The sequence below is a fragment of the Numida meleagris genome, chromosome 3, assembly GCF_002078875.1.
Source record: "Numida meleagris isolate 19003 breed g44 Domestic line chromosome 3, NumMel1.0, whole genome shotgun sequence".
NCBI lineage: Eukaryota > Metazoa > Chordata > Aves > Galliformes > Numididae > Numida > Numida meleagris.
In genome coordinates, this window is record NC_034411.1 from 17,028,977 (window position 1) to 17,049,728 (window position 20,752).

Consider the following 20,752-nt stretch of genomic DNA (forward strand, 5'->3'; position numbering starts at 1 on the left):
ATCCTGTAATCAAAGAGCCCCATCTCTCTAGTGATAAGATGAGAGATAATGGCCCTAAGTTGCACTGGGGAAGGTTTGGGTTGGATATTAGAAGACATTTCTTCTCAGAAAGAGCAGTAAGGGATTGGAACAGGCTGCCCAGGGAGGTGGTGGAATCACCGTCCCTAGAGACGTTCAAGAAATGTAGAGATGTAGCACTGAGGGACATGGATTAGTAGGGGAACTGTTAGGTCACGGCTTGAACTGGTGATTGAGCACCTGGGGAAGGGGTGTGGCTGGCCTGGGAAGCACAGGCAAGTATATAAACACAGTGTTTGCACCTGTGCTCCCCGCATAGCCAGAAGGGGTGGATCTAGGGTGGAGTGACCCTGGGCTCTACATATGGGCCAGCTGCTGAAGGGGGAGCATCTCTTGCATATGAGCTGTTTCCTGAGGAGGAGTGCTGCATGGCCAGAGGGTCCCTTCACAGCTGGGTGAGTTCAGCTCTTCTTTCTGTATTTGACTGTTGGTCTATCTGCAAGTACTTGGCCTGGTATTGCTAAGAACCTGTCAGGAACAATTTTGTTTCTTTGTGAGCAGAATATTAGTCATGAGTGATGTGGGTTGTTGGTTGGATATGATGATTTTCATGGTCTTTTTCAGCCTTTATGGTTCTATCAGTGAAATTGTAGCCTGTAGATGTTGTGGTGTTTGAATGGATTACTGTGAGGGACCATCTGGATATAGTCAGAAGGCAACTTAAAAATGTTCTAGCTTGGAGCAGCTGTGCATTGGACAGCTGCTATTGAAGACATGTATGCTTTTCTATATGCTGATTGATTGCTCTCAGCCTCAACACACAGCATTTCAAGAATTACCACGCGGTTCTGTGAATCTGTGAGATACTCCTTCACCTTGTAGCACAAGTTCAGTTCTGGGAGCTCCATTTAAGAGGCTTCTGGAGGCCCTCAGGGAGGAAATAATCTACAATCTTTGGTTCTATACTACTAAGTACTGTCCTTATGAACTAGAACAATACTAAAATGCAGTCACTGTTACAGACAGTTTTCTAGTTAAATATTGTGTAACATCTACGTTGTAGAACATTTAATGGACAAACGTGGAGTTTTTACAGGCAAATCAGGGAGATTACAAACTCCAGTTCATTGAGGTTCTGTAGTGGTCTAAGCCAATCAAACTGCTTCTACTCCAGTCTTTCTTCTCAGCCCTCCTGAGAGCCCCCAAGCCCTGGCCTTTCCTTTCCCCTAGCACTCATCTGACCTCCAGTGATGCCGTGTCAGCACACAGATCAGGCAGAACACCACAACAGCAGATTTCCAGATTAAGGAGGTTTTTGATGCATTAGTAAATGGAAAGGGTTCAGACGAGGCTCTGAGTTGTGCTGGAAGCGGTGTGATAGAGGTGGCAGGAATCAGCAGGCAGTTATTATGTTGACCCAGGCTGGTGTGGAATCGCGGTCTTGTCATGTTGATCAGATGACATGGAATATTGCTGCAGTGGTTAGGAAGCATTTCAAAAGCAGCTGTTTGCTCTCATGGAAACACTGAAAACATTGTTGGTTGGCTGTGTTTAAGTGCAGTCACCTATTACGCGGCTCTGCTGTGTGAGAGGCATACATAAGGCTTTCCCCTGGGCATAAGTCCTGGGGAATCTCATTTATTTGGCTACTGCCCTCAGTATTGGGTAGCACTGCCATGGGAAACTTGTCACAAAACAAAGAGAAACAACCAAGCATTCAAGGCCAGGCTGTGAGCAACTTGGTCTAGAGGGAGGTGTCCCTGACTGTAGCACAGGGGGTTGGAACTAGATGATCTTACAGGTCCCTTCCAACACAAACCATTCTATGAACCAACTGTCAAACACTCACTGAGAAGGTCAGCTTCCCCCCTTGTCCCCAAATTCTAACAGGTATATTTTATAGCAATTTGAAGTAAGACATCAACTTTCACACTGACATGCCTGAAGCATTAGTTCATCCTCCTGTCTGCTGACTTCTTAAAGGAAAAGGTATCTTTAGGAGGTGACTTCTCTAAGGCTCACTCAAACCTTGCCAGAGCTCAGTTTGTCAGAGCCCTGAGGCAAGCCTTTCATCTTTTAGCCACATAATGATAAGAGAACTGTATTTTAGATGGCTCTATTTACATGCATCAGCAACCCACTTAAAATACATGCATATTTTGTTTACTAGCCAATGTGCACGGCAAATTCTCATTGCTCACTACCAGTCAGCAAAGTAATTCGGTAGGTTTCCAGAAAGCTCAATTCCCCTAAGAAACCAGTGTTTGAGATCTTGCAGTAAACACGCATGCAGTGCTCAGGAGGATTCTTCTCAGTATCAGCAGAACAATGCAGATCAGACCTTTTATGAAGATACCACTTCCAGATGACAAAAAAAAAAACAAAACACAGTGTGCTAGCACAACTTCAAAGGAAAAAGCAACAAACCAAATCTCTCCCGGACCTTCCAGCATGACTAATATTAAAGTTCTAACAAAAAGGCTAACTAAAATTCACCACAAAAACTCAGACAGAAGAATGAGTGCGAAATCAAAAATCTCTTTGAAGCTGGGCTTGATTTAAATAGAAAACAGTTTTTCATAAATGCCATTCATTACAGAATAAGAGAAATTGTACTCTTATTTTTATAATAGCCAAATCCCCTACTACAGAAGCTGTCTTTATGGCGACACTCCTGGGCTGAGCACATTGGCTCTAGCTCGGAGCCTGGCCAGTTCTTGAACCAAGAGCCCTTGGAGATGGTACTAATGACTTCAGATGTTTTTAGAATAGCAGAAAGCCTTTGTTCCCATCAGGGGACTCCAAGAACAAACACCTGTGACTAAGTGACTAACTTAAGCACAATGTAAGGGGGGAAAATAACACATATTCACCAGAAACAAAGATGATGTACAAAAATAGCGACTGCACTTGCATGAAGGTAACTAACTCTGCTATCACATTGTGACTGTTTTTGTTGGCTGAGTTCCCACAGACTTGTATTACATGGTCCAATTTAAGCCCATGTTCTCCTGCCAGCTTTTGGTCTGTTACAACAGCCACAGGACCTACACAAACCACTAGGGATTAGTGGACTACTGTGCTTTGTGTTCTGCTGAGTAACTGTTCTCTTCCTATAATACTCTGGTAACATTCTCTTATCAAACACACCGCTTCTATGGACTAAAAAGGCCACATCTGCATTCAGTGCATGGTAATTCTTCCCAGTAAAAAGCTGGGCAGGTTTATCTGGAAGTCAGTCTGAAGAGTCTACTTTAAAAGTAACAACAGACGAAAGGTGTTTTTATGTTATCTCCAGCAACAAAGATGATTTCACTCTTGCCTGTGTTTAAATACCTTTCAAGGCCTATGTAAAAGATAAAAATCTTTATAAACAATTTCCTTATCTTGAGTCATGCAGCATCTACCTTTAAAGTGGTATCAAGTTTTCAGAAGGGATACCTCATGTCTTGGAAATGAAATCACTATCAACTTGAGCAAAAACTAGATGTGGATGATAGACTAGATTTTAAAAAAAGAGGAAAAATGTTAGTGGATATCATTCTTAACGGATCTTCACAAGAAGGCTTCTTATGCTTGACAAAAGCCACTTCATTTCAGTCAATGACACTTAAAAGTTACCTCGCAGCACAGCGTATTGTACAAAGAATCATCATGCTTTCACTTCAAGATCCAACTTTGTGAGGTCACGTGCTAATGCTCACAGTCTCTTGAAAGAATTGGAACTGTTGCGGAATCTGGTCTCTAGATGAGAATAAGATGTACAGAAATCAAAAAATGCATGATAGCTATTTACTATGTATTCCTTTTTCTGCTTCGGCTCAGTCTCAAATGCCTTTTGGAAGCGGCCATGGTATCATTTCTGTGGAACATCTTCCCCTAAAAAAGGAAAGAAGGGGAAAAAGCACAAGTACATGGGAAGACAACAGTGTGTTACCATCCTGACTTAAAATGAATGAAGTGAGCAGATTTGCTCTGTCTGTAACAAAAGAGCTAGCACGCTTTCCAGATGATGTAATCCCTTAAAATCAACCCAAGGTAACAGCAACCATCAAAGGCTCACTGACCGTGGCTGGCAGAAACCAAGGTTCCTCCTGTGTTTATTACAGGGAACACTGAGCAGTACCCACTTTTTTTCCTGCACTGCAGGAAGGAATTTATGGAGACAAAATATAATTATTTTGACAAGTTAAAACATTGTTAAAAGCTTGGCTTCAGTTCAGTTCCCCATTTTCACAGACTCAGGCACAAAAGCACCTAATTTTCCAGAATAAATCTGATGCTCTTGAAAGCATTAGCTCAAGACTGATGAAAACAAAAGCCTCTTTCATAAGCATCTCTAAAACCATGACTTGTAACCAATTCTCACTTCTGCAGATAATTAAAGGATCTTCCTGTAATCCAGAATATGCTCACATACCCAGAGGCTTAGAATTAAAAACCCTAAAGGAAATAGAAGATCCATATTTTTCTAAGCTGTGCTCACAGAATGAGATGGTTGCTGAAGGTAACTAACACACGCAGCAACAAAATAAGCTAAAGCAAGCAAAACCATCGTTTTAGTTATTAAAATAACTCCAGTCCTCCTGCAAAGATTACCATTACCAGACAAGTTGCCTATTGGCTTCTGAGCTGGCTGTTTGCAGCCTTCAATGGGCATAATTGCTTCAGGAAACCAGAAGCATCTGCTGACAGCCTGGGCTGCTGCATTCAGCACTTTCCATGCAGATATCCTACACAGATCAGTTACCCTTTAATGCAGCAGCAGCCATATTAAGCTCATTTTTTTCATCGCATACCAGCAGACTCCTTTGAGCAGTTGGCAATTTGATGGCCTAACTCACTGACCAAGTTTACTAGGAAATGGTAACTACAGTGCATGTGCAACAAGTGCATACTGTAATCTCAGCAAGAGTGTAAGCAACAAAAAGCAGAGCTTTGGGTTCGCAGTGCTTCTACCATCCTGTGAACACGCGGTATTGAAGTGGCTGAAAGCTCCAGGACAAAGTCAAGAAGCAGGAAGTATGTCTCTATTTCCAGTTGAGTTTCTAAAGGCTTTTATTTTTTAAGCAATAGCTTTGGCAATGTTTTTATTGTACTTGCATAGTGCCATCTTCATTTTCCTGCAAGTATACAGAGAACAAGCAAAACATCACCTTTAAGAATGCAGCATTAATATTTCCTTGTGGTTTTACAGGATTAATTTCTGAATCCGGAGAACTAGAAACTGATTTTCCTGCCTCTTTTTCTTGACAACTGCTAATTTAGTACAGCACTGTAATCCCGCCCTCCGTGAGTCACCAGTACTCCCCCTTTAAAACTTCCTCAGGTATCTAGTTCAAGCCTTTCAGCCCCTTGGTGCATAAAGTTTACCTGCAGCTCTTTCTTTACTTCTATCCTCTGTGCACGAGCAAATACCATCAAATCTCTCTGTACCTCTGCTCACAGAGGACATCTATGTGCCAAACCAATTTATAAGGTGGCCAAAAATCACACTGAGATAGCAGCAGCCTTTGCACCTGCCAAGCTAATAGCATAAAGCTTCACTTGTGTGACTTCTATATGGCAACTGTACAAATTGCAGAACAATACTACAGATTAAAAATAGCTTAATTAACAGGCTGTATTGCAAATATTAAGACAATAATTTGGAGCATCGAGGAAGATTCTCAGCATCACAGCATCTTACTACAGTTTAATTGTTAACAAAGTCTAGCTTTCTCTCTGGATTTATCTGTATTTCAAAAGCCAATCCAAAAACATTACATGTAGGTCACTCCTCCAGACTAGAGCTGGAGCAGTCACTGGCAATTTAGCACCCAAGTGCTTTCCAACAGTACGCAACACTGCACGACCAGCTGAGTGGGTACTCTAATGCAACAGCCAAGCCTGTGTTTTGTGTTAGACTCCTCAGCAAATGTGAGAAGTCTGTTGCTTCTAAGTAGACCATGCTTATTTAATGTCAGTGACAACAGGTCATCCACATTGAAGTGGATTGCTTTGCCTATTTAAATGCTAGCACAGACAAGTCTTTCTATGGCTCTGGTTTGTTTTCATGGCTTGATTTAAGCAGAAACATTAGTCTGGGCATACAGTACACCAGTAGCATATTTACATTAAAAAAAAAAGTGGTTTTAAAAGTATGCGTTGTCCAGTCAAAGCAGTATCAATTTCAGCTACTCCATTGTCAAGCATAAAAGCATTTTGCAAAAGACAAAGTTTTTATCCTCCTATCAGAGGTAACTGTGAGAAAAAAGTCTAGGCCGTGTGGGCATTGGTCTATCTTTGACAGTGGTATTTATTAGGCTGGTTTTCATCCATCTGTTCAGCTGGCTGACATCCATCTGCCCCCTGTAACATTTGGAAATGCGCAGTTCACAAGCAGCTAAAAATGATGACTCTGGGTAGTGTTTAGCTGCGTTCTTCTATTAACATAATAGGCAACAGCTTCTAGAATTTGTCTTGCTGATATACTTCCTCATTGTCTGAGGTGGGGATGGGAAAGGTCCCCCCTTCTGGTATGCAATAGTTCAAGTACTGAAAAAAAAAGTTTTTTATATCAATCTTTGCCTAACCAGAAAAGAAACTGCTTGATTATTGCTAGGTAACTGTATGAAACTAAGTGTTACTTAACGTTTCAAATAGAGAAGTTTAATTATTTACCCAATATAAGGGTTCTACAAATGTATTGCTGATAATGTTACACAATGTGTGACCAAAATAATACTAAAAGCTAAAATCTTGCTAGTGGCAGTGTTAATATACCTTGGCAACTTTAACATTTCAGCTCAGAAAGCATCCATTCTTCTAAACTCCACTGAAGTATATTATTTATGTAAATATTTATTAGATCCATTAATCACGCTACAGTATTACATTAATAAATCTTCTCACTCTGAGAATACATCAGCATAACATAGGAACACAACAAAACCTATATGGAATTTTATTACAGCTTTCCAGAAATATGCTTGTGGCCCATCAAATTCACACACAAGTACTGTAGATTTGTAAAGGTTTGTCTTCTTAGCATACTTAGTGTGTAAGAATAGTTTCTTGTTCAATTCCCAAAAATAAATACAAGCTTTCAATTGAAAGCATTTATTTTCCTAGTTTTCCAAAGCGGAGCCTGGGGAGGAAGATGCTCTGGACTTTTCAACAGTCCACTTCGGTATGTGAAAGCATCTCTGTCCCACTATTGGTTCAAATCCAAGAGATATTTTCTTCCAGTGAGATACGAGCGGAGCACTCATTTATTTGCAGCAGTTCAGTCTGTTTCCATGGCAGCACTGCGGGATTCCTTAGCCACCATGAGTCGCATTAGCTGACTGTGGAATTTCTCAATCTTCTTTACGTCCTGCGCCTGGTCTGTTCTATACAGCAAGCACTGCAAGAGAAAGTTGCTTAATATCAGAATTCACTTGCACTGTTTTTACCCTGTTTACAGTTGCAACAAATTTGTGCTTGAACAAATGAAACGAGTACTTAAATGAACGTTTGTGGTGCGTTGTTACCACGTGGCAGCAGCAATACATATCTACCCTCTTTAAATGCATATTAAGTTTCTTTCAAAGGTTCTTGCCTTCCATTTTGAAAATAGTGAAGCTCATCATTCTTCCTTCTCTCTTAGAGAAGGTGGCTAAAACTGGGGCTGTAAAGCTGTCCTTAAGGGTGCACTTGTTTAGGTTTAGTTTTATCTAGAAATGGCAGATTTTACTATCCTGTTCTCTATATTCTGAAAGCGTATCCTGCATTTAACAGACCTTATATACACACACTGCCAGTGACATAAAATCAGAATTTCCCACTAAATAGGATCCCCTCCCCTAAGCAAAATCTGTTTTGAAGCTAGTTCTAATTAAGAAAAATAATAGCTGATAAAGAGGAATTCCTTCATGTGACAAGCCTGGAAATGCAAAAGGAACAAGAGCAATATGTTAGTGACTAATCATAAAATGGCTGCTTAGCTTTCACTGCTTGATAATTTCTTATACCTGCACAGCATGAGTGTGACTGCTCAGACCTATTTAACAATTGAAAAAAACCAACAATGCTCCATCTTCTAGCACTCTGAATGCAGGAACTTTTGCCAGCGATAAAATCCTAATTAAATTCAGAGACAAGCGGTAGAGAAAAGCTTATTTTTTTTTCCTTCAGCTATATTAGTTGTGCAGTCAGCAGCAAGAATACCCCTTATCTCCTCTCCTTACAAAACAATCAGCGTAACAGCCTTCTACAACTGGCAGCAGCTACAAAGGCCTACAAATAAAAACAGCTGAAGTTTACAAATCATGGACACCAATCTTCCATTACGGAAGACTTCAACTGAACTGCCTTTTTCTTCCCTGTTAGCAGTATCCCATGCTTAGCATCTCACCCAAACGAGGCAGTCACACCACCGAGAAGTGTCATTACTGAAGTTTTGCACCTTGCCCTGGTGTTTGAAATACCAATGCCAGACTACTCCTGGAAAGGAAAAATCAGATTTTCCCAGATCTCAGTGTAAAGAATGGTCATACTACTGTTGCTTACTTGGGCTGCACAACAACTTGTTTGTAATATTACCACCAGGAACTTGTTGCTGGCATGTACTTCTGCATGTAGATAAATTCTATTTCTACCTGCTGCCCTCTATGTCATTCTAACCCCTCAAAAGTTTTCTAAGCACACTAGCAGGCTACTTAGAACAAGGGCAGTAAGTAAATGCAGTTCAAGTTCTACTGAATGCGAACCAAATGGTTATGGTACCACAATATTATTTCGGAAGAGGGTATCTCTGTGCTGCAAATGAATGCCACGTTTCACTGTGATACCGCTCCAGTGTCTCCTCATCACAAAGTAGCAGCTTACCCTACAGATTAAACCTGTTACCACGTTGAGCAAAGTGAAAGGACCACACTCACAGCAGTAAATATCTGTTTGAAGGTGCTCCTGAAACACTTCAGCAGAAATTACCGATGTAGTTCCATGAAGGTGGATTTTTGTAGCGCTCATATCTTTACTTTTGTAGATTCCTAAAATAATTACAGTGAGACCTATAAAGAACACTGAAGTGTTAAGATTTCTTGTGGACTACGCAGAGCTGAACTACAAGTCAGTTTCCGTCACAGATGGAAACTAGGGAAGCCTGAGCAAAATAAGGTTTTAGAAAACTGTCAGGTACTCAAGACAATGGCAAGAACTCATACTTGCAAAATGCAAAAAGCTGAAGTACGGTAAGCCTGAGAGAAGCCCTAAGAGTATGTTCTGTACTTACAGCTACATCATCCGTTACTTTGATACAGAGGTTCCCATCACAGTGTCGATATTTGAGAACAACTCGCACCTGAAATGACAAGCATGTTAAGAATTAACATCTAAGAATTATTTGCTGTAGAATGTATCCGAGAGAAGAGTGCCCAAATTCAGACTGCCTTTTATTAGAATTCTGCACTGCTTCAGTTTCACTGCCTCTTGGTGGACCCCACCTCCACTGTCCACTAACCTTATAGACAAGATAGTTTAGAAGCTAAATCACCACGCTTCCTTGCCTAACGTGCTAAATCAGTACTACAGTAGCATCAGGCATGTACAAAACCACAGTAAATACAGCAGTGACGTGTATAGGGACTTCAGTGACAGGTAAATAAATGACAGGACTCTTGTCAATGTAAGATACCCCCTCACCATATATCACTCTTAAGGAAAACTAAATGGAAACTTGCATTTGTAGACAAGAAACACTTGGGAAAATAGTTCTGTGTGAAAAGGCTTGACCGAGTGGGGTAAAATCAACATTACTTCTTTTCTTATACAGAATCTAATTATTTATTAAGTGAGTATTATGTAAATGTTGTACTTCCAGTCACTACAGTTAATTCAGTACTACATCAAAGCCTTACAGGCAGACTTGAATTGTCCTAATGCTTTCACAACTGGAGAGGGGAGACATAACAAAAACACTTCTAGAGTAATTAAAAAAAAAAACCAACAGAAGGCTTAAGAGGGTTCTTTCAAATTGCTTTCGAGACTCAACAAGGCTACATTTAAAGTCAGAAAGCAAGCATTCCACTTCTTGCTAAAAACAGCTCCTACCACAGTAACCTGCCCTGGGATTGAACCTATCCACAGCCCTTCTGCATTCTCCAATTACAAAAGTTCTCAAAACCGCTGTGATAAAAGTCAACACTCTCAGCAACTGGCTGAGCACTGAATGATTCCTGCTGAATGCAGAACTGATCAAGGGGACTTCTATTGTTTCTGATCTCAGCTGGCATTAGTATCTATGAACAAGGCAACTTGTGCTTTTGAGAACATTCTGAACTAAGACAACTCATGCTATAAACAGGTCTTTGTTGACCTATGATATGGTCAACAATCACCATGACTACAAAATATGTTTTGAGATTCTGTCTCTGTGAGAGATCTCTTCACAAATTTATCTTTCTTGTTCAAGAAAGCCCTCTGACTACAACACCTGTGTAACTACACCTCTCAACTGGGCAGGCCCAGAAGCACAACAGGCTGTTACAGACATGGATTAGGTAACTTGCTCCCACTAAGGCAAGACCACTCACTATCCAGCCTCATCAGCTCCCAACGAACACAGACCTGTCTCCCACAATTTTTCATTTCTTGACAAGTGCGGTTACATACAAAAGCTTCTCAGGCTAGTTCTCTGGCAAGTTAAAGGAGAGTACTCCAACTGTGACCGGAGCCTACGTAAACTCCTTCGTAAATAACTGAGTTCATAGCCATGACTGAGCGTGAAGGAAGAGAGTGCCTTTGGAGATCCCTTATGAAAAGAGGGGAAGCAGCTCCTGGCTGCAGCAAGAACCTTCCCAAACTTTTAATTTAATTGGATATTGCAAGGCGTAAGTAACTAAACAAAATAATTCATTTTATTATCGGTAGGTAGGAGGCGATTGCATGAGAAGTGGTTATTAATGCTAATGGCAGACATACATCCAGGTCTGGGATCCCCAGCACACAAAAGAAGTGGAACTTCTACAGTGGGTCCAGAGCAGGGCCACAGATGCTCAGAGGGTGGGAGCACCTCCTCTATGAATGCTGGCTGAGGGAGCTGGGCTTCTTCTGCCTAGAGAAGACAAGGTTCTGGGAGGGAGACCTCACTGTGGCCTTCCAGTATTTAAAGGGAGCTCATAACCGGGATGGAAATCAACTTTTTACACAGGTAGATAACAACAGAACAAGGGGGAAACAGTTTTAAACTAAAAGAGGGGAGATTTAGGTTAGATGTCAGGGAGAAGTTTTTCACAGAGTGGTGAAGCCCTGGCACAGCTGCCCAGAGAAGCTGTGGTGCCCCATCCCTGCAGGCGCTCAAGGCCAGGTTGGATGGGGCCCTGGGCAGCCTGAGCTGTGGGGGCAGCCCTGCCTACAGCTGGGGGTGGGGCTGGGTGGGCTTTAAGGCCCCTTTCTAACTAATGCCACTCTTTATTTCTATGATACTACTTCTGAATGTTTCTCTGTGCCCCCTACCTCTGGTGAACAAAACCAAGTCTTTTTTACTGGTGTTTTCTCAGGCTTCTGTCTCCTTCGATACCTTCTGTACGGCTTTCTGGCTGAAATGTTTTTAACAATTCTGAAGATGAAAGGTGTTCTTAATGATTGCACAAACTGAAAAAGAAGTTAATGGAAACTAAAAGCAGTTATATATTAAGAAGTTAATTCCTAGGGCAATTACTTTCTAGGAAACAAAGCCCTTCCAGTCTGAAGTGACACTGTGGGCAACAATGTGACATGAGAGCTAATAAATGCTTTCCTTTGGAGGGTTGGACTACATCTCCAGAGGTCCCTACCAACAACTCTGATTCTTTAAATTCAAACAGGTATGGTCTCATATACTGAGGGTTGGCTTACAACATAGTTTCATTCCAGAGAACTCCTTTAATCCCAGCTCCAGGATGTAACAGTGCACTTGCTGTACAGAGGTGTGCACGAGCACACCACAAATCAGCATGCGCACGAGTTCTCTGAAATCAGGTCCTCGCGGTCCCTACGTGTCACGGGTAATATGGTTCCCTATACGAGTTAGATGAGGACTTGGTTCTACTTCTCGGAGAATTACCATGACGTATCAGCACGGAGTTCCCTTGTTACCGCTCCATTTTTATCCCTGAAGGCCACCAGGATTAAACCCAGGGAAATCCTCTCCGCCGCTTCAGGCAGAGCGGGTACAGCGCTCGCAGGCACGCAGCGGTGTCAGAGGGCAGCCCCGAGGGCAGGCCGCGGTCACGGCCCGGAGCGGCCCTGCTTCCCTCACCGGGCGGCTCCAGGACACGGCAGCGAGAGCCCCGGAGCCGCCGCACTTCTCGAGGCCTTCCTCCGGAGCCGGAGGCCTGTCCCACCCGCCAGGCCTACTCAGCCCGGCGCTTCCGCCACCCACCTTCATGGGATCGGCGAGGTAGAGCTTCTCCGCGGCGCGAGTGAACTCCTCCCAGGCCTGGTAGTGCGGCATGGCGGGGCCGGCACGGCGACTCGCTGCCCGCCGCTACGCTCCGTTCCGCTCCTCCCGGCGCCGGCAAGATGGCGCCGAAGGCGGGCGCTGCCTCACCGCGAGAGGAGGCCTCCCATTGGCCGGCGGGAAGCGGCTGCCCAATCACGAAGTGCGTGACTCAGAGATCGTGGCCCGGCCGGGATGGCGCAGCCAACACAGCGACCCCGCCAGGAGCGGCGGGGTGTGGAGAGACAGGCTCAGGCTGGTGGCGGCTCCATCTTCTCCGTGGGTTCGGGTCCCGCGGCAGCCCGGCGGCTTCCCTCGCTGGCTAACGGGTTCCGGCACTGGGGGGAGTGCGTGTGGCCCAGTCACAGGTACCCACGGGGGAGTGTGGGAGCTGGCCACCATGGGAAGTGCGAACCCCATAACACAACCCAGCATTTCACAGAAACATGGCCTACCAAGTTTGGAATCTGGTTTTCAAATGAGGCGTGGATATTTTCTTTCTGAAGGAGGAACCCCAGGCTTAGAGTTGTCTAGTTGGGAGCAACTTGGGGTTAATTTTTAGAGGATTTTCATCTTAATTTGAATGTTCAAGATTCTTTATGCGTTCTTCAGCACAAGAGCTGGCTTGAGAGCTTGTCAGTGCTCAGTTATTAGCCTCATCATTCACAATTTCTTCAGTTAAGCCAATGTCACAGAGAATGGTTAGGAAAAACAACAACACATTTTGGTATTTCTTTTTTCTTAACCAACATGATTTCTGAGATCCAGTTTAGGATGTAGCTTCTAGAATTCTTATATGTACAAACTTCAGAGGCGGCAAACAGCAGCAGCCGGAACAAGAAACAGAGAGAAGGATTTCTTCGTTGCCTCATCTCTGAAGAAGATGTGGTGTGTCCCTCTGACTGCTGTATACAGTGTGATGTACTGTTCTACATAGTGTGTTCTTGGCTGCGGATTTTAAGGATTTCCTGTTCTCTGCCACCGCCACCTATGGCCTCACACTTGTGCTGCCACAGCTGTTTGTGATTCTGAGCTGCGGACCAAACCGATGACCTGAAGTGGATTAAAAGCAGCACCATTTTTAGTAACATATTTTTAACCAAGATTGGTTCATTTTTCCAGTTTACTCTGTGGCCGTATGGACTGTTGTGCTGACATAGCTGTTGAAAATACACCTTTTCTTGGTGGCAAGACAGGATGTGGGAATTTCTACTGTTTTTGCTGGCTTGGCACCAAAACCAGGGTGCTGTACATGAAAACCCCAGCTCTTCTGGAAGAGAAGCTGTTTGCTGAAATCTCAATAATTAAAAAGATAGGCTATTTCTGAAACTCAACGAATATCTGAAACCTAGAGCTGGCATGCTGCTTCACTGTGTTCTCATGTCGCCTGAAGAACAGAACATTTTCTTGACATGTTTGAAAAGTAACTTAGACTGTTGCTGTTATTCATCTGTGAGTTGTATTTTATGTGTGTCCAAAACTGTATTTTTCAAGTAAGTTCTAGTGAATGCAGTAATAGTAGAGATCTTTCAATGGGCTTTTTGTTTAGTGAAATAAAAAGAGCAGTTGTTTATTGCTGTGTGAAATATTTGGTATTTAGCCAATAATAATTTAGCAGTTAGAAAGAATTCTGCTAAAACACACATACTTATCTTGCTTGCTTTTCTTTAGCTCCTGCTTTCTTCCATGCAAGAAATCATTCCAGGAGTTTAGTGGCTATTCTGTCACTAAGTAAGTGAAATTTGGAATGCTACAAAACCTGGCTCTTTCCTCAGTCTCCTTTTATGTCCTTGCTATATGCCCTAGACCACCTTAGATAATGTCTTTTTAGCTTGGGTTTAAGGCCATAAAGAACTATGAAGCAATAATATAAGTACTTGTGTGATGAAGATTTTTTGTGTGGTTTTCCCTCAGGCCTTTCCCCCTCATCCAACGTGTATAAACACGATGAATGATCTCTCTTTGATCATGCTTCTACATGTATTGCCACTGCAAGTCCTGCTCTGTATAGTTATGTTCAGGCATCTGGATTCCACATGGAAATGTCATTGTTTCTTTAATGTAGTGTCTTCTTTTGCATAAATAAAAAAAAGCCTGGAAGAAAACAGTAGAAAAAGACCTTGCACTCTGTCTTAAAATATCCACTGAGATCTTGAGTTTAGAAAGTTCATGGAAACCGTAGCTTTCCAGCATCACTCAAGGTTGGATATTTTGTTCCTATTCATTCATTAATGCTTTTACTTAGTAATATGGTGCCTGCTTTAGACTATTTGTAAGTGGATTTTTCAGGTAAGTGCATTGAATTCATTAAAATAGTTATCTATTTCCATGGCATACTGCTGATGGGTAACGTAGGCAGGTATTTCCAGCTAAAAGTAGTTTTGTATAGAACACTGCGCATTATCATGATAAATCATGGATGTGATAGAAAACAATAGGATAAGCTCTGATCTCAAGTGGGTTGGGTTTTTTGTTTTGTTTTCCTTTTTTTTTTTCCATATCTGTAACAGTTTAATTAAGAACAAAATTTGGTGCTGAGCTGATGATGCTTTTCTTGGACCAAGAGCAAAATAAACTCAGTGGAGTTATGCAGGTCTAAAAAAGTTTTAATAATGAGTTAGTTACAAGGCAGTTATCACTGCCAGTAGTGCTTAATGCTTTACGGAGATCCAGTCAATTCTTTCAAAATATCTTCCCTCTGTGAAATTAAAGAAAAAGCACGAGCATGGTGATTATACATTCCATTCTTGTGTGTGTATGTTCTAAAACAGCTTGGGATTTGTACTGATGCAAACTTTAATTATGCAGGCTTATTTACGTGCATAAGGATGCGGATAGATCTTGAGGACAGGAAGCTCAGCGGTCTTTGACATCTCATTGGTTTCTGAGCCTCAGTACCCATGAGAACCGAGTCTGCAGTCAGAAGCAGTTGATGCTCCTGGATGGGTTATAACATGCCAGACTGAGCCACAGTTTTTTCATTCTGCAGCCCTTGAAGGAGCACAAAACACACTGCTGCTTTCTATGGGTTTTATGCTTTAAACAGCTTGGTTAATGGTTTTGCCAAGCTGAACAGCATATGATTAATTACATCAGTGCTAATTTCCTACCTTTCTTGTACATAAGCTTTTAATCAAGTGATTCAGACTCATCTTGTCCTAACAACAGCAGAATTAAATATTGGTGTAACCGAGCAAAAATATGGCTTATGGCATTTAAGGCCGAATAGGGGTGACAGGATTCTGGGCTGCTGTTCACAAATCCATGTGCCTGTCCCAGCCAAGTCACAGCAACTAGCCAGGATGAGGCTTGAATGCCCATTAATTTCCTTCCTTTTCCCCAATGGCCTTGTTCCTGGGAAAGGAAACACACTCCGAACAAATCCCTGGGTCACTGGGGAATCTGAAGCCTTGGCTGTACCATCATTTACATTTGCCATACATTTTAGCCATAGCCTTCCCCAAGGCAGCATTATCTTCTAGTTTGCTTTAACCATTTGAAAAAAGACACCAGACATTTAATAGGGTTTAATCTAATCTAGCTGTATCTCAGGGTGTTTAGATAGGTACATGTCAATGGCCATTGCACGAGCCAGAGGGCTGTTCCCACATATGGCAGTGTTGCCATCCTGGCCTTAATAGAAACTGCTGCTTCATTTTTGTATGCTGTTCTGACACAGTTCTTGTTAAGTTCTTTGTTTCTGATAGCTAGAAAGATATGTGCCCTCCTGTTAAGCGGTCAGTTTAGTCCCCTCAGCATGATAGCGCATTTAAATTAATGTCTTGTCATTCAAGAGACATATGTTGGAGAGCAGACTGTATCTTGTCATAACGTTGACTGCTGAGATTTGAGAGTGAAATAGCAGTCCTCATGATGGCCTTCAGGGTAAAGAGGAGCACATCTGGTAGACAGCTCATGGACCAATATGTCAAACAGGAAGCAGACAGGCACTCAGCACTAACTACTCAGATTTCATGTCATCATTACATGAAGTTTCTGCGCATGCATAGGACTGGGTTAGATCATCAGTTTGTACAAACTGGAGGTGTATTGATTTCTTTAAATAGAAAAGTTTTCTACTTGATAGGCGTGTCTTACAGCTGATTTACCTGTGATGTTGATGCTGCCGTGGCTGGTAGAATTGAATAGTACAACCAATGGAACGGACAGGTCATATTAGATGCTTATGGTGATACCTTCCAAAGTTGTCTGGACCAGAATAACTGCATCTGTAGTGAAAGCACTATAGGTACTTCTAACTACATTGATTTCTAAGACTAGGCTACATCTCAGCCCATAAGATGGAAGGCATCTCCTCCAGCAAAAAAGACGACACAGGTATTTCCTAGTCTGCTGTAATGCTACAGCTTGACCTTTCCTGGCAGGACTTCTTGCTGAAGTGGTAGTCATTCCGTAGTTCTGTTTGAGGGCAGTGACATGCAGCTAGTGGGAATCAGCAGCTTTCTCTTCTGTTTGCAAGGTATGCTCTAGCTTGTCCCTGATGCGCGGCCTTGTTTGTGCATCCTGGTGAGTTAGCTGTGTTGGTAAAAGGGGTCGGTAGGCCCAGCCACCTGTCACTGCCTTTTCCCAGGAATTAATGCCCTCTCCAGATCTGTTTGCAGAGATGCTTCTGTGAGTGCCCCTTAACCTACTTCAATCAAACCGGGTTAGCGAAAACCTCCCACTTAATCCATTTAAGCTAAGTCTGGCTCAGGTTGACCAAAAGTAGGTTAGGGGGTGCCCACATGAGCCTCTGCAGGCAGAGCTGAAGAGGTGGTGATTTCCACAGGAAGAAATAGGACGGGCCGAGCAGGGGAAGTGGATCTGAATCAGCAGCTTCTTCTATCCCCTCAGCTGCAGCGGAAGAGGACAGACTGGGGCCTGCTCCGCACTCAGGGCTGCACTGAGCCACTCGGCTGGCAGCATGACATCTGAAGCCTCAGTAGCACAGCTGTTATCCTATACACCCATTCTCCTCATCACAACAGTAAAAAAAACTGTGTGAAGACCAGCTGTTGCCTAGAGCACAGAGCAAAGCCTCTGCAGGCTCCTCATGCACTTCCACCGAGTGTTGGTTCTTGGTCAAGAGTTGGTGCAGGTGGAGCTCACAACTGAGTCTGACAATGTGTCAAAGTGGATGCTCGGTATTGGCATTGCCAATTCCTGAAACAACCGCAGACGCGTACATTGCTCCTCTGATGCCTGCAGTATGGCAGCTTTCTATAAAATATATCTGATACAGAGCTTGTGTAGCTGTCAGGCTTGCAGGCCCACACAGAGCATATGCAAAAGCTGGGATCTGTGCTGGAAGTGCTTCCATACTTCCAACATATGGTGTTGCTGTTACAATCCCTGTCAAGGAAATAGCAAGTATTTACCTGGCCCTTCGATTGGCTTTAGTCTGTGGAGAAATTTTAACTTCAAATCTGTATGTTTAGCATTTTCATAACATTTGGAGTATGTGAAAAATAGGAAAGGGGAGCTAGGTAGGATATAAGAGTGGGAGCAGGGAGAATACTGTATAAGTGACGCATCAGGGCTGTGACTTTATACCAAAGGGCTAATTACTAACAAGATTTGAAGTGTGTCCTGACAACTGCATTCTTACTAAAGTATTTTCCTCTCTACATTAGCAACTTTTTGTGATCTCTTTCTTCATTATTGTTATTACACAAATCAAACAAGTCAAAATTCAAGTGATCTCTGTTTAAAAACCGCTTGGATGTGGTGCTCGGGGACATGATCTAGTGGTGGGTTGCTAGAGTTGGAGTAGTATGGTTAGGTTGCGGTTGGACTTGATGATCTTAAAGGTCCTTTCCAACCTGAGCAATTCTGTGATTATATGATTCTATGATCTACTTTAGGAATGAAATAGAAAGTGTCTGCTTCTTTCATGAGGCAAAATTTTAGGGGTTGCACAGGTACCAGAAATGTGCAGGAAAGGATTGCGAGTGAATGAAGAAATATTTACTGCTCTCTTTGTTTTAGCACGTGGAGGAAGACGAGAGGCCTTCAGGAAATTCACAGCCTGGTGCTGACACTCCCTCTCCGTCTCCCTGTTACCTCCTGCTGGATGGGAGGGACAGGAGCTGGGAATGGTAGCTGCATGTTTTCTGAGGAATCTCTATACCAGATCTCCATTTACAAGGATTCAGCCAATCTGTGTCCTCTTTATGCGGCACAAAGAGATGAGGCAAGGCAGTGCATCTGCTCATACATATTTCAAATCCTTTATTCGTTTTTTTTCATTGGGCTGTTTTCATGTTTCTTTTAAAACAGAGTAAATTTCAGTGCCCTAAAGATAACTCCTCTTCTATACAGTTTACTCTTGTTGACTTAAAAACAAGAATCATGAGGAAGATTTGCCAGCGTAGCATTTGCCATGCAAAATTTGCATGCAGCTGCTTTGAACTAAATTCCCGGCAGAAGTGAAAGGATTTTGAGGCTTCCAGATCTTAGAAGGCTGCTGTTTTTTGCAGACAGAAATCTGTATGATACACGCTTCTCTAGAGATCCCTCCCTGCCAGCTAGGACCGTACTATCCTGCTCCAATCCTACTGAGACATGTTATCGGCTTATGGGAGGGGATGCTTCTGGACCAAGAAAGTTAATTAGCTTTGCTTGGGAATGCCTCCTACTGAAGTCACTGATTATTTTCTTGAGGGGAGGAAAATTCTTATCTTTAGAGTTGAAAACAGCAAAAACATGCAAATTTGTGCAAATCTTGATGCCTATTTCTCTTCTGTGGGGCAGCACTCTTCCTCACACTCAGGGCAAATTTTCCAGCAGTTCTGCAGTAGCTGTAGGTTGAATCATAGATCTGGTCTTATAGATGGAGAATATGCTCAGGAGTGTTTGAAGGCCATTTTCAAATCAGGTGTTGATAACTTCAAGTAAGATAGTCTTACACTGCCTGAATCCACTCTCACAGTAGCTGAGAATCTGTTGACACTGATAGTTTTGTTTTTTTGGTAATGAAAGCATGATCTAATCCAGGATCAGTGGTAAGCAGGTGGTTAGCTGTTCAGACATGTAACGTAGCTAAGGCAGTCAAGGTAGTGTAGTCCACTGACTTTTCCAGCGTTGACACAGCGGCCTCCTCACTCTTTGATGGCAATGCTAACTTCAGCATGTGGAAGCTCTTCTCCTTAGGAGCAAGATCAATTGAATGCCCTATAAATCTTATTATGTATTCCATTCATTCCTCAGAGAAGTATCATGAGGGTTAATTATTTCTCTGCTCTGACTCAGACAGTGATTTTGTGCCAGAGGATTCTGGCAGTAAGTATAATCCTAGTGATACCCTCTGCGAGGAAACCATTGTTAACGATGTTGATGAGGAAGCGCTAATGGAAGCTGAACCAGAGCCTGATATAGAAATTGAGAGACCTAAGGCAAACAAAGGAAAGGCTGGAAACCTTGCTGTTTACTGCCTTCCGTAGCAGATCTTGTGAAAAATAACTCATTGTCTCCTTCCCCCTTCCCTCCCCACCCAAGTGCAGACTGCAGAATGCCTCTCCTGAGGCTGAGCTGTGCTGGAGGGAGGGAGATGTGCTGCATCATTCCCTTAGGAAGCTGTGCAGCAAGGAGCAGGTTTCACATAGAGTAAGTGTCTCTTTAGCAAAGCTGGGCTGCCAGATGGAGGCTGAGTCCCCTGTCCTGCCCATGTTCTGGAGCGAGGCATGGCCAGTCAGCACCGTGAATTATAAATACATTAGCCATGTTACTCCATTTAGGACTAGTGCAGTGGAGCTAGAGGTTGCATGAATAAAGCATATGTTCTACTCTGTTCTTCTCTATCAGTATTTTACAAACGCACGACGAGAGACCAGTGATGCCTACCTGCTGCACAGCTGTGCCGTGAGGGGCAAAAGGGCTCCCTGTGCGAGGAAGCAGAGGTAGGCACAACCTAGCCTGTAAAATTTCCATTGTCCCAAAGAGATTATTTTTCTCTCCTACTCTCCTGTGGTTTCCAAGGCCCAGTTTAAATGCATACAATGACATAGTGTAGATAGCTATTTTCCATACATGGCATTGGTTGTTCAGCAGGAATCATTCATTGCTTTAAGGCTGTACTGGAAGGGATTCTCTTCTGCACTCTAAAAGAGAAGCAGGCAGGATTATCTTGGGTCACATCCTTCTTCTATTAGTCAAATGTTGAAACCAGACATCTGAGTTGTTTCAGTCTGTGACCTTACCCTGTGCTTCCTGACAGATCTCACGGCTTTTCTGTTGTCTCTAGTTTATATGCAGGATTTTTCAGTTCCTCTGGCAATCTGCATTCCTTCTTGA

General features: G+C 42.8%; 1 protein-coding gene across 1 annotated transcript; it reads right to left on the bottom strand.

Moving 5' to 3' along the window:
• SRP9 (signal recognition particle 9) lies at positions 5,059 to 12,569 on the bottom strand. The gene is made up of 3 exons (XM_021389732.1): positions 12,404 to 12,569; positions 9,275 to 9,343; positions 5,059 to 7,405 (listed from the first exon to the last, which is right to left on the bottom strand). The coding sequence occupies exons 1-3, from the start codon at positions 12,473 to 12,475 to the stop codon at positions 7,286 to 7,288; spliced, it is 261 nt and encodes an 86-aa protein (XP_021245407.1). The 5' UTR covers positions 12,476 to 12,569; the 3' UTR covers positions 5,059 to 7,285.